Source organism: Gracilinanus agilis, chromosome 2 (assembly GCF_016433145.1).
Source record: "Gracilinanus agilis isolate LMUSP501 chromosome 2, AgileGrace, whole genome shotgun sequence".
Taxonomy (NCBI): domain Eukaryota; kingdom Metazoa; phylum Chordata; class Mammalia; order Didelphimorphia; family Didelphidae; genus Gracilinanus; species Gracilinanus agilis.
In genome coordinates this window covers 555,659,594-555,683,979 of record NC_058131.1, presented here as the reverse complement: position 1 = coordinate 555,683,979, position 24,386 = coordinate 555,659,594, and the positions used below count along the sequence as shown (strand labels likewise).

Here is a 24,386-nt window from a genome sequence, read left to right as displayed (position 1 = left end):
CACAAGTCTGAAGTGAGCACCTGATTTCCAGATCATAGGAGTCTGCAGGACACCTGGCCAGTGTGAACCCAAAATGAGACCTGAAGCCCCTATCCAAGCCCAAGAAGAGGCCCCAAATCACAGTTCAAGGTAGGGTGCAGTACACTTGGCTGGCATAGACCCAGAGTGAGGCTCATGGCCCTTGCCTAAGCCCAAGGTTGGGCCCTGAGTCCTAGCACGTTAGCTCACAGTGTTCTGAGCCCTGCAGACTATCAGCAATCCCTGGGAAAGACTGAATCAACAGTGGAAGGTGACTCTCAGAGTTCCCAGCCCACAGACAATCATACCACCTTGGAACTGAATCATGCAGAAACCCAGAACTAGAGCTGAGGGTAATACCCAGGAAAAAATGAAATTTAAGAGAGTAGTCTCTCTTTCCTGAGAATGGATCCCACCTTTAAGATAAAAATAAAAATGAGTAAAAGGCTAGGGAAACAAGCAAACATAAGAAAAATACCCAACTATAAAAAAAATATTATGGAGATAACAAAGAGCATGGCATGGCACAGATTCAAGGGGACAGTGAGATCAAAGAAACTACTAACAAATCTTCAAAGAAAAATATGGATTGATCTCAGGTTCTGGAAGAACTTAAAAAGGATTACAAAAACCAATTCAGAAAGGCAGAGTAAAAATAGGGAAGAGAAATGAAAGAAATGCAAAGCAGATATGTTCTAATGGAAAAAGAGGTAAAAAAATCCAGTGAAGAAAATATATTTTTTAAGTATAATTGCCCAAATGATTCAAAAGCTCATGGAAGAAAATAATTCCTTAAAAATTAAAATTGGGCAAGAAAAAGATAATGCCTTCATGAGATATCAAGAAACAATAAAACAATATCAAAAGAATGGTAAAATGGAAAAAAACATTAAATAGTTCATGAAAAAACATGAAATACTTCACTGAAAAAACAACTGACCTCAGAAATAGATCTAGGAGACATAATTTAAGAATTTCAGACTATGTAAAGTCTTAATATTTAAAAAAAAGCACAGATACCATATTAGAAGAAATTATCAAAGAAAAATTGCTCTAATATTCTTGAAAAAGAGGGTTAAATAGAAATTGAAAGACTCCACCAATCATCTCCTGAAATAAATCCCCAAATGACAACTTCCAGGAATATTATAGCCATATTCAAGAGCTCATAGGCCAAGGAAAAAATACTGCAAGCAGTCAGAAAGAAAAAATTCAGGTATCATGGAGCCACAGTCAGGATTACGTGGGACTTAGCAGCTTCCACATGAAAAGACTGGAAGACATGGAATATGATATTGTGAAAATCAAAGGAACCAGATTTATAATTCAGAATTACCTACCACACAAAACTGAATATTTGCAAGCATTTCTGATGAAAAGATCACACCTAAAATCAAAGGGCAGGCAACCTTTTAGTACTCTTTGGACATAGTTCCAAATTGCCATCCAGAATGGTTGAATCAATTCACAATTCTGCGAGCAGTGCATTAATGTCCCAATTTTGCCACATCCCCTCCAACATTCATCACTCTCCCCTGCTATCATTTTAGCCAATCTGCTAGGTGTGAGGTGATACCTCAGAGTTGTTTTGATTTGCATTTCTCTAATTATTAAGATTTAGAACACTTTCTCATGTGCTTATTGATAGTTTTGATTTCTTTATATGAAAATTGCCTATTCATGTCCCTTGCCTATTTATCAATTGGGGAATGGCTTGATTTTTTGTGCAATAGATTTAGCTCCTTGTGTGAGTAATTAGACCTTTGAAAGAGATTTTTTTATAAAGATTTTTTTCCCAGTTTGTTGTCTCTCTTCTGATTTTGGTTGCATTGTTTTTGTTTGTACAAAACCTTTTTAATTTAAAGTAATCAGTTATTTATGTTACATTTTTTAATTTTTTTAAACTCTTGCTTGGTTTTAAATTCTTTCCCAGAAATCTGACAAGCATACTATTCTGTGTTAGCCTAATTTACTTATAGTTCCCTTCTTTATATTCAAGTCATTCACCCATTCTGAATTTATCTTGGTGTAGGGTGTGAGATGTTGATCTTAACCTAATCTCTCCCATATTGTTTTCCAATTTGAGCAGCAGTTTTTGTCATATAGTGGATTTTTGTCCCAAAAGTTGGGCTCTTTGGGTTTATCATAGACTGTATTGCTGACGTCACTTACCCTAAGTCTATTCCACTGATCCTCCCTTCTGCCTCTTAGCCAGTACCATATTGGTTTGATGACCACTGCTTTATAGTATAGTATAATATCTGGCACTGCTAGGCCACCTTCCTTTACAGTTTTTTTTCATTATTTCCCTTGATAGCCTTGATCTTTTGTTCTTCCAAATGAACTTTGTTATAGTTTTTTCTAATTTAGTAAAAAAGTTTCTTGGTAGTTTTGTAGGTATAGCACTAAATAAGTAAATTAATTTGGGTAGAATGGTCATTTTTATGATGTTAGCTCTTCCTACCCATGAGCAATCAATGTTTTTCCAAATGTTTAGATCTCCTTTTAATTGTTTGGAAAGTGTTTTGCAACTTTGCTAAAGTTATTATTTCTACTAGCTTTTTAGTTGATTCCCGAGGATTTTTTAAGTAGATCATCATATCATCTACAAAGAGTGATAGCTTAGTCTCTTCATTGCCTATTTTAATACCTATAGAGAGCAAGCTCTATATTTTTGGGGGGTCCTGAGTGGCGTTTAGTGGCGTTGAATTGAAAAGACCAGAAACAGAAAACTGAGAACAGCCAGACTAGTGGTTAGCTATGGAGTTTAGAGTTTATTATATACTGGTTTCAAACAAAGAACCCAAAGAAAGAATCACAGCTGTGAAGAGGTTACAAATCACATAAGAGAAAATCCTCGGAGGCTTCAGAGTAAAGATAGAACAGAAACCAAGGCTGAATTCCAACCACCAATTAGTAAGAAGTTAATTCTGGGAGCAGAAATATATTTCATAGAGATTTTTACTAATTGAGTCCTGTCCTCTTAATTTAAAGGACTGCACCTGGTCAGATAAAGTCTTTTCTAGCTTTGTCTGTGTCTGGCCTTGACTATATTTTTTAGAGTTCAGGCTTCTTAATTATCAAGGAGAAAAATGGTTAACTCAGTAGCTGCTGGTCTGCTAAGGACTCAAAGCTTTCCAATAAGAATATTAAGAAAAGGTGGGGATCTGAAAATGAGTCAAAAGAGGAGTCTCAGATTTTTACCTTAGATGGTCCATTCTGTCTGTGTCCTGACATACGGTGCAGAAAAAAAATCATACACACAGTTTTACTTGCCAATGATTTTGTAATGGGATCCAGATAAAACATCTATTACAGACTCTATTTCTCTAAATGGCTTCCAATAGCCTCCTGGAGGGGTCAAGTTGTTTTTTGATTAACCAACCTGCTGGTACCAGAGCTTTTCAGGGCTCAGGTGACCAGGACCAAACTCAAAGACTGCCTCATCCTGGATTGGTCAAATAGGGAATCCAGATAACAGGCCCTATCCAGACCCTATTTCTCCAATCAGCCTTCCACAAATACTTCAATTTCTTTTTCTTCTCTAATTGCTACTGCTAGTGTTTCTAGTACAATGTTAAATAATAGAGGTGATAATGGGCATCCTTGTTTCACGCTTGATCTTATTGGGAAGGCTTCTAATTCATCCCCATTGCATATGATGCTTGTTGATGGTTTTAGATATATACTGTTTATTATTTTTTAGGGAAGATCCTTCAGTTCCTATACTTTCTAGTGTTTTCTATAGGAATGGGTGTTGTATTTTGTCAAAAGCTTTTTCAGTATCTATTGAGATAATCATATGATTTTTGTTTGTTAGTTTGTTGATGTGGTCAGTTATATGGACAGTTTTCCTAATGTTGAACCATCTTTACATTCCTGGTATAAATCCCACCTGATCATGATGGATAACCAAGAGAGTGGGGATTATCCTCATGATCACTTGCTGGAGTCTTTTTCTAGTATTTCTATTTAAGATTTTTGCATCTATATTCATTAGGGAAATTGGTCTGTAGTTTTCTTTCTCTGTTTTTGGTCTGCCTGGCTTTGGAATCAGTAAAATATTAGTGTCATGAAAGGAATTTGGTAGGACTCCTTTGCTAATTATGTCAAATAATTTGTACAGTATTGGGATTAGTTGTTCTTTGAATGTTTGTTTATCCCAACACTATATAAACTATTTGACAAAACAGGTGAAGGAGTCCTACCAAATTTTTTTGACCCAAATATGGTGCTGATAACTAAGCCAAGAATAGCAAAAACAGAGAAATAAAGTAATAGGCCAATTTTATTAATGAATATAGATGCAAATTTTTAAATAAATACTAGCAAGGAGACTACAACAATATATCACAAGGATCATTCACTATGACTAGGTAGGATTTACACCAGAAATACAGGTCTGGATTATTATTTGCATGATTATATCAATAGATGCAGAAAAAGCTTTTGACAAAATACAATACCCATTTCTATTTAAAAAAACTGGAAAGCAAAGGAATAAAGGAGCCATTCCTTCAAATGAAAAGTAGTTTCTATCTAAAATCATCAGCAAGTATCATATGCAGTGGGAAATAAGTTAGAAGTCTTCCTAATAAGATCAGGGGTAAAGCATGGATGCTCATTATCATTACTATTATTTAATATTGTACTAGAAATGGTAACTTTAGCAATAAGAGAAGAAAAAGAAATTGAAGGATTTAAAGTAGACAGTAAGGAAGTTAAATTATTGCACTTTGCAGATGATATGATAGTATATTTAGAGAATGCTGAAAAATCAACTAAAAACTAGCTAAAATAATTAATAACTTTAGCAAAGTTGAAGGATACAAAATAAACCCACATAAATCATCATCTAGTGTTTCAAGTATAGGAGGGATTCCTAGCCTTTTCAGTTATAGCTCAAAAAGAAACAAACAAATTCAAACAAATTAATACTTATAAGAAACAATTTCCAAATTAAAATTTTATTTTTTACTTCTTTTTCTACTATTCTTTTGGAATCTGGAGAGCTATCTAAATTGCTTACATTTAGAGAATGTTTAGAGAATTGCTTACATTTAGATACCTTGAAGAATAACACTTTACTCTTGCTGCTACAGACATGTAACCTTGATATCAGATATTGTAGAGAACAAAATTCCATTAGAACATGGAGCCATATTAATAATTAAATATTAATAAATCATGGTTTAGTTTTAGGATTCACCTAACCTTAATTTACAAAGTTTTTTAAAGATATTTTTTTATTAAAATCTTAGCCTTCAAAGTAAGAAGGAAAGTCTATTTTTTTCCCAATTTCAAACACATTTTTCACTTCCAGCCATAAAAAAGGAGAGGGCATGGAGGGAAGATCAAGAATTACAGTCTTCAATCTTCTTCCTCATACTAATAAGAACATAAGAACATGAGATTCAGCTAGGTGGGAGACCATTAATTAGTACTGATTGAAATTGGGTGGGTATGTCCCTTAAAGGCACAAGGTGGAGAAGGGAGGAAGGGAGAGAGAGAGAGAGAGAGAGAGAGAGAGAGAGAGAGAGAGAGAGAGAGAGAGAGAGAGAGAGAGAGAGAGAGAGAGAAGAAACAAAGAAACAAAGAAACAAAGTCTGGGGCTATCGTTTTTACCCAAAAACCTTCTCTACTAACTTCAAGGTATAGCTTACTCTGGGCAAAGATAGCATCTCTCTGGAGCAGATGGGTGGCTCAGTGGATTGAGAGCCAGGCCTAGAGACAGAAGGTCCTAGATTCAAATTTGGCCTCAGGCACTTCCTAGCTGTGTGACCCTGGGCAAGTCACCATTGCCTAGCCCTTACCTCTCTTCTACCTTGGAATCAATACAGTATTGATTCTAAGATGGAAGGTAAGAATTTAAAAAAAAAAAAAAAGCATCTCTCCTTCCCCCTGGAAAGTAAAACCACCACTATTGCAGTTTCACTTCAAGACAAACATAGACACAGAAAAGATAATTTTTTTCTTTAAAAAAAATACAATTCTATGTATGTCTTTGAAGGACCCTGTGAGCTGTGGACCTCACCAGTACCCAGCCTGTGGGTCTTTTCTGAATGTCTTAAATTTCGGGGAGCTGAGGAGCCCTGAAATCGGAAGGGGAGGAACTCCTTTGGGAGAACTAGTGCAACTCACCAAAAAGGCTGTCTGAGTGCCCAGAAAGCAGAAATTTCTTCAGTCAAATTTCTGTCTGAAATACCACATAAATCTATAATAGCATGTTCCATATCCCAAACATGAGGTCTTTCCTAAAAGTCTGCATTTGGGAGCAATTCTTTCCCAATTCTGCTAGGAAAAATATTCATTTAAAAATTGATTTTATAGGGACTTGGTTCGAAAGAGAGTGAAAAGTTGTTTTTTAATTAATAATTTTTAAACATTAACTTTTTAAATGTAAAACACATGCACACAGAATATATATTTTTCCCAGAAGTGGTTGCCAACAGTAAGAATAGAAGATTTTAAAGCTACAGCTTATTTAGATATTTTTGCTCTAAAAAATTCTCTATTTACTCTCAATCTTCAAAAAAATGAAATAAAAAACAAATAAACACATTATATTTCCCTAAGATCTAGACTAGGTTACCACTCAGAATTCAAAGGAGAAAGAACAAAAAGTCATACTTTGAACCTCTCAGCTAGAAATATTATTCCCTGAATAAAAGGATATATGGCTGCTGGAGTCATGTGGTTTTCACATTATGACTTATATGATAACTCAGTTATAACTAGCTGCATGGCAGCTTTTACAACAGCTTTTCCAGGACTCCGACAACTCCTTAAGCTCAGAAAATGCCTAATGCTGTTTCACTATCCCACATTCTTTTTGTAATGGACCCAGACAGGTTGGTTGCATGATTTTTTCCATCTTTATTCAGCAGCACGGGTGTAGACACTAATAAAGAATGGTGAGATTTACTAAAGGCTGAGCCTTGGATGGAGATAATTAGCAATATGAGAAGTGGGCTAGAGATTCAAAAGGAGAGGCAGTATGGAGTTGAATTGGTTCATCAATGAGACAAGATGGGAGAAAGAGGAAAAAGTGGCTAGTGCAGGGAAGATGACCTGAAAGAAGAAAATTGAAGGGACAAGTGATTGGAAGACATTGTGAAGATAAAAAATAAAGTTATATAATGGAAAGCAGAGAGAGAGAGAGAGAGAGAGAGAGAGAGAGAGAGAGAGAGAGAGAGAGAGAGAGAGAGAGAGAGAGAGAGGAGATGTGAAAAGCCAATAATTATGATCACATAAGGGAATTTCAGAATTCTTTAACATGGAAGCCAAAAATTTTTAGGTAATGGCAAAGTCATGAGTATGACCATCTTTGTGTGACTAAGATGATATGGAGGAAGAGTTCTTTGAAGGAGAGTAGTCTGAGGAACTGCTCTTTAGGGTTAAGTCCCTTCCAAAGTAGAATGCCAGGGAACCCTCCCAACACTTTGTATTTCCCTCACTTCACCACCCCATTCTCTAATGTATTGGGGTGAGTATTGATGGTAGGGGCGGTGTATCTAGACTCTCCCCCTTGTTAGCTTTCAATGGGCCAGATCAGCTATCACTCACCCCCACCCCAGGGAAGACTTATGAGGGAACAAACTGGCAAAGCAATAGTAGGGATGTTGATGGAAGGTGCTGGGGTTCAGTTGTGACCCTAATGGGTTGGATCCCACCCTCAATGCCAGCCCTATTGAGACAAGCCTCCCCCCAGTCCTAAGTTCAAGTTGGCTTTTTTCCACGAAGATGGAGTCAGGTAATGGTCTGACCCTCAGCTCCAAGATCAGTCACCTCCCTCCCCCTCAGTGTAACTGCTCCAGACTCTAAGTAGCAAGCTAGCAGGGGTTTATTAAAGCATAAATTAAATTCAGGGCACAGGGGGAAAAGGTATAGGGGAATCAAGGAAGGAGGGAAAGGATGAACTTTAGTAACAACTATGTCTTCTCCCCAAGCGAGCAGCTCTGGACTTCTTCTGTGGCTTGGTCACAATAGCCCACTCTCTCTTCAACCCCTATAGTCTCCTGTCAACTATTTCTAAACTAATATAAAAGGGAAGTAACAGTATCAATGGATTCAGGCAGGATCAGGGAAGGGACCCCCCCCCCAATCAAGCCCATTCCCCCAGGAGTTCAAGCTCTCCAGCCAAATTGGAGAATTGCTGTTCAATGTCTTCTTTGTTGGTTTTTGTGAAGATAGTAGGAACCGATGTTAGTAGTTGTGCTCTCCCAATAATCACTAATAAAAGCACAGAGGAGCCCAATTCACTCAGGATCCACCTCAAAAACAAAACCTCCCATCCAAAGAACCAACCCCCCAGGGTCCCAGTCCAGTCAGGAGTGAAGTGACAGTTGAGCAGACTCCTCCAAACTCCTCTTGCTGCTCACCCCTCCCGAACGGAATTCTGAACAGGCAACATTCTGCTGGACTGTTTCAGGGTCCCTTCCAGCTCCAATTGCCTGCTCCCCTTTGCAAATTTCAGTCCACAGTTACACTAGGGAGGGAGATAGGAGGAAATAAGGTAAGAAATAAATGCAGAGAATTCATACAAAAGATACCCTCTAGTGCTAGAATGAGTAGGATAGAGTAGAGGGCCTCAAATGTCAAATATGAAGGACAGTAGTTGTCAGAGTGTTTCTAATATTTTATTTCTAATACCCTCACTCACAGAACCAATCCACAGAATCAATCAATTATCAAAAATGTATTGTGTCTACTATCTTCCAGACACTGTGATAGGCACTAAAGATACAAAATAAAATCAAATAAAAACTGGAACAGTCCCTGCCTCTAATTACATTATCTTAAAAAGGGAGAAATATAAGAAATACAGATCATGGGTAGAAACTGGGAAAGGGAGAAATTTCTCATGGATGTGTGAGGTCTTCAGGTGGAATACTAGGGAAAAGAGATGAATCTAGATCTCTACTTTGACAGGACGTTTCTTCAAACACCTTATCCTGATTTTTTGTTCCAGGAAAGTCATTTTGTACCAACATTTAGGGTAATGGGAATCTGGCAAGATAAAGCAATGAGTTGCATTCACTGGGGAACTTTGGTGACAAAACCCAGAGCCATTTTTGCAGAGCAAAAGCCTTCTGTAGTATTTTTTTTAATGTTGGCAAAAAATTATGAATGAAAATGTTGCTTGATCGACATTGATGATTCTGATTCAGCCTCTTCTTCCGCATCATCACATTACATTATTGATATGGTTCTGGAATGGAAGACCTGGGAGAGTCCATGTTGTGCTTGATGAAATTATGAGCCTGGGAAAAGTTAGTTAGGTCCAAAAATAGGAACAGGAAAAGAGTGTACTTCATAGCATGAGACATCTTGTCTTGAAGGAAGAACAATGAAAAGAAACAAAAAGTTAAAATATCTGTGACTGCCTTTGAGACATCAGCTCCTCATCTCCTTATAGCTCAAACCCTCTCCATTATATCTCTGTTCTTACTTGCCTCCACAGTTTTTCATCTCATCTGTGCTCTATTATATTCCCATATACTTATCTCTTCATTTTTCTCTTTTCTCCAGATTTTTATCCAGCCTTACAAATCTTTTTCCCCCATCTGTATTAGTTTGTGCTTTGTTGTAAGAGTTGCTAGGTTTAGAGGGGCAGAAGGAGAAATGTTCAGAGAAATATGTGCTTTTATTCCTCTAACTCTCTATCTCCCTATTGTGATGGGAATCTTTCATTTCCCTTTATTAAATCCATTTCCATTCTCCTAGAATAATTTGATTAACTAAAATCTGTTTTCTGGTTATATTAACCTTGCCTGACTAGAAAAATTGATTCATGGAATAAAAGCATTAAGTGAAGACTTTAGATAAATAATATTAATATAATATAATATATAAGACTTTCTTATATTAGGAAGGTATCACTGATCTAAGAAACAAAATGAGAGGAATAAGGGAATATAGCATCCTTAAGACCTATCAAAAGTGATTTTATTTATGGAAGAATTTCCCCAACACAGATCTTTATGACATGTAAATCTTCCCCTCTCAATTAGCTCCTTGTGATTTGGCAGCCTTGTAGTTCTATAAATATAGTATTCATCAAAGTCAGTATTTAAATTTGTAAATTAGCCTGTTTATTAATTTGTTCTAACTTAGTTTGTTCAACCTTAATTGAAGGAAGCATGAGATAATAAATCCATTTGACTAGCCCTACGTAACTTTTGTGGCCTAGGAAGCCATAAAGATTGCTCAATGTTTAAAAATATTAATAAAATATTTTTCTGTCTTTCTGATGATTTTTCTATTAAGGTTTGTCAGAAATTCTAATCTTGGTCTAGGGTTATTTTTCTACCTCCTGAACTGGTACTTAAGCATAATAAAACTGAGGTTTTTACCTCTATAATTTATGCACTGTGGTGGATTTATTCTGCAACAGTAAATTGATGAAATACCTGATCTCAAAAAGAGATATTTCTCCCATTACACTATCTGGAGAGATGACATCTCTAGTAATCCTAGTTCCATACCAAATAAGAATTATCTTAAGACCAATACTGGGATAAGAATAGTCAAGTTAAGATGCTACCAGGATGCAACACTCAGGGGAACACCACAAAGGATACCCTTTAATATTGCTCTTTACAAATACACATTATTTGAGTGCTCAGACATTCCTAACTATTCATGTCATGTAGCTATTAATGCCATATAACTATTTCACCTTCTAAATTCTGTCTCAGGAGCATCTTTATCTGCCTGCTTTAGAGCCAATGGCCATCTCTAAGCCTTAGGAAAAAGAGGAAGTACAAAGATATTTAAATAGCAGGTTGTCAAGTTCCATGTTATACTGAATGGTAACATATTGGGCTTAGGAAACAGAAGTAGCTGTCAGTGTTCTAACTTTGCCTGAGTTGTGAAGATATCTTATCCCGGCTCTGCTTAGAATCTTTTACTCTGGGAAAAAAATAATTCTCTTACTACTTTAATTTGGATAGAAAATTACTCAATCAATTCTCATCATGGCAGCAAAAAGTTCTTGTCCCCCTTCAGTTTCAAGAGACAACTTGGTATGAGCTCAATAAGTATAATGTTGGCCTTTATCACAGCTTTTTTGCTCCTTTAAAAAGAGATCTCATTTTGGAGGAATAATCTGTAGTTTGACTATAATGAGTCTGGTTCACACCCATTCAGCAATATATGGGTATTCCCTGCAGGTTGTAATTTAATTACCTGGGGAAAAAGACTTTGAAGATAAAAATCCTTCACAAGTGACAGAGCTTAGAACATGGAACTGGAAATCACAGACATGGGAAAGGGAGCCTAGTGGTTTTGAGACATGGTGGTATGTTAGTTATATAATATTTGAGGTATCTCTCTAGATCTATTAACTATGATTCCCTCTCTACCTACCTAGTAGTGTTATAAGGAAAATAAATTATATAATATTTGAAAAGTGTTTTGCACATAGTGTTATATAATAATAAATATTCTCATAAATACCATATTACATTATATATATTTTATGTAATACTATAATATAGTTTGCTATTATTGTTCATTCAATTGTGTCCAAATCTATGTGACTTCTTGGATTTGTCCATGGGGTTTTCTTGGCAAAGATACTAGAGCACTTGGCCATTTCTTCTCCAATCTGTCCCCATTTTACAGATGAGAAGCATAAGCAAATAGGGGTTAAGTGATTAGCCCAGGGTAACATACTTATCAGTGTTTGAGGCTAGATTTGACCTTAGATCTTCTTGACTCCAGTGCTACATCCAAAATACTATATAGCTATCCCCTATAATACAGTAATGTAATATATTATAAAAGTAACATAGTAAAATGAATATTGTAATAAATTAGGACTCCCTTTCCCATCTTTTTAGGTCTCTTCCTCTGAGTCAGATTTTATTCTACATTCAGGGTGGATGCTGAAAAGAAAAGAGATATTTCTGATTCTTGAACATGTAAAAAGGGAAGTTTACCCTGACACAAGAATTTGCATCATAGGAGAGAGGGCCAAGATGCCAGAGTTAAGGAAAGTGATACAGTTGAGCTCCCCTTCAAAAAAATCCTGCAAGCATCTATGCAACCTAGCCTTCTTTGGGAATGCCCAATCCTATTATGGAGAGACCCTTTGTGAGCCTTTGGACAACATCTGCTTGCCTAACTTTGATACCCTACCATGAGCGTGGGCCAAGCCTCCAAAGACTGACTGCCCACATCTATAAAACTGACAAGACAGAGCTATTCTTTTCCCCCTCTTTTTTCAGTTTTGCCCTTTCCAGAGATGGCTATCTGCTGTGTCCAACATGGATGCCATGAACTAAAATGGTCAAGAAAAAGGACTGTCCTTTTCTATCTCCCTCTCTTTTACCTATGAACCAAATCCTCTGCCCTTCCCCAGAGAGGGAGGTGATACAGAAAGGGAAGAGGTTTAGCTTGTAATAAGTATATATTTAAACTCTAATAAGAGATATATTTGGAGAGGTGTCCAAGGATGTTAGTGGAATGACAGACTTGGAAGATGGAGTCTGTCCGGGCCACTCTCTTCTCCCTCTTACTGAGAGGGCGTGAGGTATCTCTGTATAAAGGTATGTCTACAGAGACTGAGCAAGTGTTATAAAAGCCTGATAAGGGTTTCTTCTTGGGGATAAAGATTTTGGGTCCCCAAGTTTAGCAGCCTAAGGAAATCCCCCTTTTAGTCAGACCACCTAGCCGGGTCAAAGCAGCACAGTGGGGGGCTTGATGATGGAGCCAAGCCCCAAGGTGCTGGCTCTTCCCACTCCCTCAGTTCCCTCTGTAACTCTTTCTCAAGAAGCTCTTATCTGACTGCTTTTCAAGGTTTATTGTTGTTGGTATCAGTAATGTAGGATAGGGGGAAAGGGCAGTGGTATTGGTGGTCCCTAAACCTAATCCTCCACTGCTCGTGCCAAATGGTGAGACCAGGAATTCATCCTCCCTTCCCTATATCTTATCCCTAAAGTAATCTCTAAAGTAAAAAAAGACAGGTATGGAAATCAAGGCAGACCAGCTGTGTCTCTTCACGGTTGGCCTGAGGTGTGGTGGAGGGGTTGGGGGGTTGTTTTGACCCTCCGAGGTCCTGATGAAACATAAGCTATGCTGTGCTGGGTTACACTGGAGAAGGAAAGAGCAAAGCACTCTGGAATCTTGGCCAAGAAATTCCTATGGACAGTATCAAAGTGATAACAGATATGATCCCGGAAAATGAGTCCCTCATTTTGGAAGGTGGCCAACACAAAACTGGGGAAGATCTGAGGACAACTAAAAGTAGCTCCAGGACTAATGAAGCAGCTGGGCCAAAGCTGAAAGGAAGCTCCAATGCAGATGTGTCTGGTGGCAAAGGGAAAGCTCAATGCTGTAAAGATCAATATTGCATAAGAACCTGGGATGTGAGATCTAGGAATCAAAGTAAACTAGATGTGGTCTAACAAGAGATGAAAAGATTAAACATTAACATCATAGGGGTCAGTGAACTTAAATGCATGGTCATGGGTGAATTTAAGTCAGGTGATCATTCCATATTTTAATGGGGGCAAGAATCCCTTACAAGAAATAGAATAACCCTCATAGTCAATAAAAGGAAGAGAAAAGCAGTACTAGGGTATAATCTAAAGAAATGATAGAATGGCGCTTGTTTGAATGCAAGGCATTCATATTCAACATCACAGTAATAGAAGTCTTTATTTCAACCATTCATGATGAAAAGACGAAAGTTGATTAGTTCTATGAAGACCTACAACTTCTAGAAATACCACTCAAAAAAGACAACACATTCTTCCTAGGGGACTGGCATATCAAAGTAGGAAATCAAAAGATAATTACAATAACAGGCAAATTTGACCTTGGTGTACAAAAAGGAAGCAGAGAGAGAGACTAATAGAAAATAAAGTCAAATGGGCCTTAGGAAACATTGCCAACAATAAGGCTAGTGTAGGTGATAGCATTCCAGGAAACTATTTTAGAATCCTAAAATATGATGCTGTTAAAGTGATGTATTCAATATGCCAGAAAATTTGGACATTCAACAATAGCCACTGGATTGGAAAAGATCAGTTTATGAGTTTATTTATTATCTATATTTCAGTTTTTATTTTTATTATTTATTTTTAATAAAGAATAGAGTATCTAAAGAATATTCATATTACCAAACAATTACTTTCATTTCACATACCAACAAAGCTATGCTTAAGATTCTGCAAGTTTGGCTTTAGCAATATGTGAACCAAGAATTATCAGAAGAGCAGTCTCAGTTTTTTAAGTAGCAAAGGGACTAGAAACCAATTTACACCAACATTTGTTTGGGTTATGGAGAAAGCAAGAGAGTTCCAGAAGAACATTTACTTCTGCTTCATGAACTAAAGCCTTTGACTGTATGGAATACAAAAAATGTGGCAAATCCTCAAAAAGATGGCAGTATCAGATCATCTTACTTGTCTCCTCATATACCTGTATGTGGGGCAAGAAGCAACATTTAGAACCAAACAGGGATCAGCTGAATGGCTTAAGATTAGAAAAGGAGTACAAGGCTCTGTATTATCACCTTATTTAATTTATATACAGAGCACATCATGCAAAATACTGGGCTGGATAAATCAAAAGTTGGAATTAAGGTTGCTGAGAAAAATACCAACAATCTCAGATATGCATCAAGTATCACAATAATGGCAGAAAGTGAAGTATCAAGAAGTTTCTTGATAAGGGTGAAAGTAGAGAGTATAAAAACTAGCTTGAAGCTTAACATTAAGAAAACTAATATCTTGGCAACTGGTGCTGTCACTTCCTGGAAAATGGAGAGAAAAGACATGGAAACAGTGTCAGATTTCTTATTTGGGCGTTTAAGGATCACTATGGCTGCAAACCACAAAATTTTTTTTAAAAGACATTCGTTCGATGGAAAGTAAACTATGGAAAATCTAAACAACATCCTAGAAAGTAGAGACATCACATTGTTGGCAATGGTCTGTACAATCAAGGCTATGGTTTTCCCAGCAGAAATATCTGATTGTGAGAATTGATCTATAAGGAAAGCTGGGTATTGCAGAATTGATGTTTTCAAATCATAGTGCTGGAGAAAAATTTTGAGAATACCTTGGACAATCAGGAGATCAAATCAGATAATACTTAAAGAAATGTATTCAGACTATTCACTGGAAGGTCAAATACTGATGTTAAAGTTTAAATACCTTAACCACATAATGAGAAGACAGGACTCATTGGAAAAGATCCAGAAAATTGGGAAAAATTAAAGGCAAAAGAAAAAGGGAATGGAGGAGGATTAGATGGATAGATAGTGTCGGGAAAGCAACAAATTCGTAGTTTGGCTCAGAGGTATAAAATTTTGAGTAAGCAAAAATGTCCTCAAAATTAAAATGGACCAAGTAGAAGCCAATAACTCCATGAGGCAACAAAAAATATATATTAAAACAGAGTAAAGTACCTTACAGAAAAAACAACAGACCTGGAAAAAAATTCAGAATCATTAGACTATCTGAAGCCCTGCTCCCCAAAAAGAGTATAAAGCAAAGCAGCAACAAAGGGTAGGCAAGTTAAACCACTGTTCCGGCTGCAGTACTCAAAGGAGCAATAGAAAGAATATTTTGTAATACCACTTTTCAGAAATACACATTTTTAATGTCCAGAAATTCTACCAAATATGGTAAATAGCCATCTTGTTATGTCAAATCCCATGTGATACTGGACTAATATACAATGTAAAAAACCTTCCAGCATAGCCTTGGGAGATAAAGAGATCTTATCCCTAGTCTACTTAGAATCTTTGATTTCTGAGAAATCTTCCCTTACTCAGTGTGAATGTAAACATGCCAGTTCCTGAATCCCAAGGACAAAGAATCCTCATGTAATAGGGAATTGGGGAGATTTTCTTCAGCCTTCAACCCTCTACCATTCAAATTATCAGTAGCCTCCTCTTTTCTTCTTTATTCTTTTATTACACTGACTATGTTCATTTCCTCATCCATTCTAATTTGCCCACTATTAACCCCTTACCCACAGAGGGATTCCTGCTATCTCTCTTCTTATGGGCAATCCCAAATGTCGGACCCATTTCTGAATTATCTCCCCTCACCCAGTGACTCTGCTGTACCTCCTGAAGATTTCAGATCCAGGGGATCATAGAGTTAAGAAGAAGGCTTGTTCTCCCTTCTCTCTGACTGGGATCCTCTTATACAGCCTTGGTAGGAGGGTGAATCTCATTACGGGTGTGGCTATGACTTCAGTTTAGAGGTGATATAATTCAGGTGACAAGCCCATCATTCTCTGGAGCTATAGCATGAACAGATGAAACATAAATAAAATACAAGTCCAGTCTTGTTATGCCCATCCCACTCCATCTCCTACCATCTCCATTTATACTCAGGGAAACAATTAGTCAGAAGTCATATTTTACTTGAGGAAAAAAAAAAACTCCAAATTCCCTAGGGCTCATTATGTAGCTAGAAATTAGAAGTGGGAATTAAGGAATCATAGGTTTTTTGATCAGCTTAGTCTCTTCTCCTATTCTCTTTAGTCATTCCTTATTCTCCAAATGAAGAAACTGAAGTTGTAAGAGGTTAAGTGATTTGCCCAGGTTTACATAACTAATCAGCATCTGAAATAACATTCAAATTTTTCTTCCTGACTCCAAGTCCAGTTCTCTATCAACTATACCATCTTTAACTGTAGGGAAGCACTGAGCCCAGAAAGGTTTGTCAAAAGAAGAAGCAGGAGTCCTAACGAAGAAAATGGGAGAAAGTGGAGTAGAGTTCTATTCATGTTACCCTGGATAGCTATGTGACCTTTGGAAGTTTCCCTACTTATAAAATCAAAGGTTTTCATTAGAGATATTCTAAGGTTCCCTCTATTTCTAAATTGTATTATCCACATGATAAATGTTCATGTGATAAAAGACCATTCTTAGGCATTTGGGTAGAATAAAATCATAGAATCCTTATGTGATATACTAGAGAGTGTGCTAGACTTGGCATAAGAAAGAACTGGATTCAAATACTGCCTCAATTATTTCTCCAGTGTAGTTATCTGGACAAGTCAATTAACCTCAGCCTCAGTTTCCTCATCTGTAAACTGGAAATGAGAATAGCATCTACTTTACTGCTCTGAGAATTAAATGAAATAATATAGGCAGAGTGGTTTGCAAACACTAAAGGGTTATATAAATGCTAGCTTTTATTTTTTTCAATTTATAAATAAATTTATTTACAGAAAGGAAAAAGCTTTTCATTATTGAAAACTTCAATGGAAACAGTTCTGCTTTGGTTCTAATTTAATCAAAATAGAATTCACTTATGAGTGAAAACCAACAAAATCTGATAAGACATTCTTGACAGGAAGCAAAAATCTCTTAACACCAAATCTGAAGTAATAAAGATTTTTACTATGCAGTATTATTGGGGGGAAATCCAGTCTGCTTATCGTGACTGGCACTCTCTGAGTCCAATAATAATGACAATAATAAATAAACATTTATTAAGCACCTAATATGTGCCCAGCACATATGGTATCATGCTAATCTCTGAGGTTACAAATACAGAAAAAGGATATCTCTCTCCTTAAAAAGTTTGGGATCTAACAGACATGATTTGGGATGTAGACTCTAAACGACCACCCTAGTACAACTATCAATAATATGGAAATAGGTCTTGATTGATGACACATGAAGAAACCAGTGGAAATGCGTGTCAGCTATGGGGGAGGGGGAGAGAGTAAGAACATGAATCATGGAACCATGGAATAAATTTTTCTAAAAAAAAATAAAATTTAAAAGATTTTGCAATCTAGAAGTGTAAGACAACATATCAAGGAAACACCAGAACATGACTGAAAAATTATCAAAGTGTCAAATTAGTGCATCCAGAAGGGAAACAAAGAGAAGTCTGTGATGCTCCTTTCTTAAAAGGAGATTTTGGGATATGTGGCTCTGGCTTCTTATAGAGACAAAGGGAAATGATGAACTGTGAGTGCAAAGGTTGACTGAATCTTGTAGGGTGATGAGGTTAACAGAGAAAAAATTTAAATATGTTTTATGTAGAATTAATTATAAAGAAAAAAAGGCATCATCACTGGTAGTTTGTACATAGATCACACATCTAGTGGAAAAATTCTAAGAAGTAACCTTGCCATTGGATTTCCTCTTTCTTCCCCAAACCAGTCTGAATCCATACTAACATCACACAACTGCCAGAAACGGCAAATCGCTGCTATGACTAGACATGATAAGAATCGATACTTGATTTCACTTTGATATCAGGATTTGGGGACTGGTTTTATTCTTATCTTTGTGCCTCTTGCTCTGGGTCAGTACATATTCTTTGTCTCTGACTTCTGCCTCCAGGCCTCCATGGTTCTGAGAATAAGTTTTTCTTGTTCTTAATTCAAATATTCTGCTTGACTGGCTACCCAGACTCAATAGAAAAAGCACATCCTGATGGCATTACCCCCAGTCAGTTAGTTCAAAGGAGACAACACCCAATCAAGAGAGGTTCATCCAAGCCTTGGGAGCACCTACTTCAGAAACATCTTTATCTGTCTACTGTAGAGCCAATGACCATCTCAGAGTCATGAAAAGGAAAGAAGAAATGGGAAAATTCTCTCAAGAGAGCTAAGTGTTTTATTAAAAGTAAAAGTAGGGGGTGGGAACCATTCAACAAACCAAAAACTCTTTAACTTTGAAGGCTGGGTCAGTGTTTAGGGAAAAGAATGAGTTCTGTTTTGAATATGTTGAATTTGCCATACCTACAGAACATGGAATTGGAGACACAGAATAAGTCATTTGGGTTTGTGGGTCAGGAGTTCTTGAATCCTGTCCAACAATTCCAATTGCTTGCTGGAAGTTCCCATCTAAATATGCCTCCAGCAAATCAAACTCAATATGTTTAGACCTGAACCCATGATTCTTTCTCTCTCACTTACCCACCACCACATTTTTCTTTTGCTCTTAACTGTAACTACAATCCTCCCAGTTTTGCAGACTCAAATCACAAAGTCATTTAAAATTCCTCTGTGTCCCTTCCTCTTCCTCCATAGTCTGTTATTTGCCAAGTCTTGTTGGTTCTGTCTTTCAATATCTTTCTCACCATTTACTCCTCCTCCATATTCATTGTCCCCCACCCTGGTTCAAACCTGACCTAAGTTATTCTAATAGATTTTTAACTGAGATCCCTATCTCCAGGGTCTCTCCTCTCTAGTCTATCTTCATACAGCTGTCAGAATCATCTTACCTCCTCCAACTCACCATTACCCCTTCCTGTACCAGACATGTCTAAATGAGGGGGGAAAGCAAGAGGTAGCTTTCAACAAGCAAAGAAATATGAAAGAGAATGTAGAAAAAAAGAAAGAAAAAGAAACAGCATTTTTATTGTGGTTTTGTTTTTCATTTTATTTTCAATCAGAAATAAAATTCCAAAAAGTAATTTTCTATAGATGTACCAGTCAGCTAAGTAGCATAGTGCATAGAATGCCAGGCCTGAAGTCAGGAAGACTCATCTTCCTGAGTTCAAATCTAGCCTCAGATACTTTTTAGCTGTGTGACCCTGGAAAAGTCAAGGTCCTATTAATCCTGTTTACTTCAGTTTCCTCATCTGTAAGCTTAGATGGAGAAGGAAATGATAAACCCCTTCAATATCTTTGACAAGAAAACTCCAAATGGGGTCACAAAGAATTAGACACAACTAAAATATCTGAACAACCAAAGTATAAATACAACAGAACACAAAAAAGGATTTTGTTTAAAACTGTGAATCACCATTTCACACTCCTTGTGTTTAAGTATAAAAAAAATTCTTCATGTTAACATCAAAACTGTGCAGCTTACTTATTACATCTCCCATAGAGAAATGGTTGGCTATTGCTTTAATCAACTTTCTCAATTCTCTCAGTGTTGTCTTTCTTTACAGTGGTCTTGTCATTGCATAAATTGTTCTCCTGGTTCTGCTCATATCACTGTGTCAATTCATACTATTTGGAATTCTCTAAAATCATCATTTCTTACAGGACAATAATATTCCATTATACCCATATGCCACAATTTGTCCAGCCACCCCCAACTACCTAAAAAGAAATCTAGGGGAATCTCCTTGGATTCTAATTCTTTACATTTCTTCTCCATACTCCCTTTTAATGTCCTCCTAGAACTTATTTCTTCCCTGGTATTGTCCTCCCTCTTAATTCTCCCCATTCCACAACTTTTCTTGCTGATCTTCCTGTTGAGTTTGATATGTTTCTTTACCAGTTTCATTTTGAATGTAAATGTCTTCTTTATGTGGTGTTACTACTCTCCCTTTTCAGATGCTTACAACAGGTGTTGCCTTGATCACTATCAGGAATAAAATTTGGCCAGTTGATGTCTTCTGTATACACTCCAAGTTCAGATGCAGTAGTCAAGCAAAAGTCCTTTTCTTCACCACATTATAAGCAAATAGGACAAGAGAGATATGGACATGCTTATTATAAGCAGCAAGAAATGAGCTAATAGAGAGGAAGAGATTGAAAACAAATAAGAATGGGAATAAGAGGGAGAGCAATCTGTTGGTGGAGATGGCATGGAATGGGTTCACTTGAACAGGTAGAGGATTAGCCATAGTAAGGAGTAAAGTCACTTCACCATAAGAAATAGAGAGAGAAATGGGTGAAAAAGGAAAAAGCAGTAAAAAAAACACTTAAGTGAAAAAAGATATGAAGAAGTTCACAGAGAATGTGATTTTTTGCCTCAAATATTTCCAAGGTAAGGTTCTCAGCTGAGAAAGTGGAAGGAGGAGAAGCCATAAGAGGTTTGGGAAAGAATGGAAAGGTTTGGAAGAACCACTGGGAAGTGGGTTGGTGCGATGATATGGGAGATATGAAGGGATTGCCTAGAAGGAGTGAGGGTATAGTTGGGGTTTTGTAACACAAATTTCTATGGACCCAGTCAGACTGTGTGGAACATCTCTCAAAGGAATGAGACCTTCGGCTGCCTTTTCCTCATTCATAGGCTAGGGATAATAATAGCATCTACCTCTCCATGATTGCTTTGAGGATAAAATGAGATATTTTAAAATCACTTTACAAACCTTAAAGCACCCTATCAATGCTAATTAGCTAGCTGTGGTAGTTTAGTATTGATGTTATTAAATCCTTGATAAATGTACAACATGAGAGATGCATGATTTTTCTCCACCTTTATTCAGCAGCATGAGTATAAGCACGAAGATGAAGAATGGTGAGAGCGACTAAAGGCTGAAGCTTGGCTGGACATAATTGGCGATATGAGAAGGGGGCTAGAGAATCAAAGGAAGAGGCAGTATAGAGTTGAATTGGTTCATCAAGGACACAAGATAGGGAGTAGAAGAAAAAAAATAACTAGGGCACAGGAGATGGTCTGTGAGAGAACTGAGATGTCAAGAGATTAAAAATCACAGTGAGAATGATGAGTAAAGTTATATAAGGAAAGGTGGAGAGAAAGGTTAAAAAGCCAATAGATTACAGTAAGATATGGGAATTGTGGAATTCTTAAACATGGAGGTGGTACATTTGTAGGTAATGGAAAGATCGAGGATATGGCCATCTTTGTGTGTGACTAAGATAAGGTGGAGAAGGAGTTCTTTGGAGGAGAGTGGGTTGAGCATCTACTCTATAGGATCAAGCTCTTTCCTAAGTAGATTGCCACGGTGCCCTCCCAACACTTTTTATTTCCCTTACTTCATCACTCCATCCTCTAGGGAGAGAGAGAAAAGGAAATAAGGGAAGAAATGAAATGCAGAGAATTCATACAAAAGATACCCTCTACTTGTGGTTTGGGTGGAATAGAGTAAAAGGTCCCAAATGTAGACTATGAAGCATAGTAGTTGTGAAGGTGCTTTAAAGAAAGACTTTCTCTCTAAGGCCCCCCACTCAAATTTCTTAAAAATTAGCTGCAAGATCAAACCATTATCAAGCTTTTATTGACTACTATCAGTCAGACACTGTGATAGGCACTAGAACAGTCTCTGCTATTAAGGAGATTACATTGTCTCAGAAAAGGGGAAATAAAAGAAATATGGTAGCTAGGAAATCAGGGAAGAATTTTTCATAGATGGTTGAGGTCTTCAGGTCAGATACCTGGGAGAAGAGATGGATCTACGGAACCAGGTAGAAAGGACGATTCTTCCAACATATGATCTTGATCTTTTGTTCCTGGAACTTCATACTATACTGACAGTCCGGATAATGGGTATTTGGTAGGAGAAGGCAATGAGTCACATTCACTGGGGAGCTCTGGTGACACTGCTTTAGGCCATTTCCACAGGGCACAAATGCAGTTTGGCAAAGTTCTTTAAGGCTGATAAAAGAATCATGGATGAAAGTGTCATTTGACCGGCATTGTCGTCTTATATTAAAATTTCTGCTCTTCATCATCACGTTACAGTACTGGTTAAATGGAACGAAGGCCCTGGGGTAGTCCACAAGGATAGTGTTGAATGTCTGGGCTTGGAAGAAGTTAGTCAGATCCAAAAGGAGAAACAGGAAAAGAGTGTACTCCATAGCATGAGACATTTTGCCTTGAGGGAAGAAAGAGAAATGAAAAGAAGCAGAAAGTAAAAAAATCTCTAATTTCTCTTGAGATATCAGCTCCTCATCTCTTTATAGCTCAGAGCCTCTCCACTTCATCTCCATTCTTACTTGTCCCAACAATGGTTTCATCTCATCTGTCCTTAATTACATTCCTATGGACTCATCTTTCCATTTTGCATCCTTTTTCTCCATATTTTCATCCTCTACCCACTCTACTTTTCAGGCCTTGCAAATCTTTTTTCAACTCTATTACTTCTTCCTTTGTTGTAGGAATTGGCAGGATTAGTGAGATAGAGGGAAAGTTGTTCAGAGGACTTTTTATTCCTCTAACTCTTTATCTCTCCATTTTGAAGTGAAATTTTCATTCTCCCTTTATTCAGCACTATTATGCTATTCAATTTTATTCCTCTTAGAACATTTTGAGTAACTAAAGCCCATTTTCTGTTAATATTAACTTCATCTGGTAAAAAAAAAAAACCTAATTCATGGAATGATAGTATTAATGGGAAACTTTTGATATATAATAGAAATAATAAGATATATATAATCTATAAGACTTTCTTATATAAGGAAGTAGTACTGAGATAAGAAACTAAATGAGAGGAAGAAGGGAATAAGCATCTTTTAAACATCCCCCAAAATTTTATTTTGGAAGAATTCTCCTGTTACACATTTTTGTAACATGTAAATCTTCTCCTCTCAATTAGCCTATTATAACTTCTTTAAAAGGTAGCCCTATAGTTTCATAAATATAGAATTTTGAAAACTCAGTATTTAAACATATAAATTAGCCTGTTTTCTAATTTGTTCTATCTTAGTTTCAACCTTGTCTGAAAGTAGCAAGAGATAATCAATCTGTTTGATTAGTCCTGGGTGACTTTTTTGACCTACCAGACTATAGAAATGGTTACATTTTTTGCTTTTTTTTCTTCCAAATTTTAAAAAACCAATAAAACAAGCATTTCCATATATAAACAAAAAGATTGTATATAAACAAAATCACAACTATCTTCTATGTTTAGCTTATTTTTCTTCATATCTACATAATAAATCCCATCTACAAGTGTCCCAACCCCTCCTGAACTTCCTGTATCACAAAAAACATTATCTGAGAGGGCAACATGTTCATATCAATTAAGAAGATGGTTAAATATTAAAAAGAAATAAAGAAGTATTTCTCTGTTTTTCTGGGAAATTTTTGTATAAAAGCTTATTAGAAACTCTAATCTTGGTTCAGGGTCATTTTTCTACCTCCTAACCTATGCTGAAGCATAATAAAATGTAGGTTTTTTCCCTCCCCTATAATTTCTGCATTGTTGTAGGTTTATTTAGCAGCAGTGAATTGATGAACCACATGAACTCTAAAAAGAGAGATTTCTTCCATCATGCTACCCTGTCTGGAGAGATCACATCCCTAATAACCTTAGCTCTACCCTAAAACAGGATTATCTTAAAAGCAAAGATGGAACAAAGGGTTGTCAAGTTAAGCCCAGGATGTAACACTCAGAAGAACACAACAAAGGGTGCTTTTTAATACTGCTCTTTATGAATGCACATGTTTTTAGTGCTCAAAAATTCCACTATTCATGTCATGGGGCTATCCAAGTCGTATAGCTATTTCACTTCCCACGCTCTGCCTCAGGAGCATCTTTATCTGTCTGCTTTAGAGCCGATGGCCATCTCTATGCCTTAGAAAGAAAAAGGAAATGGAAAGAACATTCAATAACAGGTTATGAAGTACCATGTGATACTAAACAGTAACAGACTATATTTTAATTTTGCCTGTCCCAGCTTATATCTTGTCCCAGCTCTGCTTAGAATCTTTGACTCGAGAAAAAGTAATT

At 36.8% G+C, this 24,386-nt stretch overlaps 1 protein-coding gene across 1 annotated transcript; it reads right to left on the bottom strand.

Annotated features, from left to right (window-relative positions):
• Positions 1-22,107: 22,107 nt before the first annotated feature.
• On the bottom strand, positions 22,108-22,524 carry LOC123234127 (ribonuclease pancreatic-like). The gene has a single exon (XM_044660070.1). The coding sequence runs from the start codon at positions 22,522-22,524 to the stop codon at positions 22,108-22,110; it is 417 nt and encodes a 138-aa protein (XP_044516005.1).
• Positions 22,525-24,386: the final 1,862 nt, after the last annotated feature.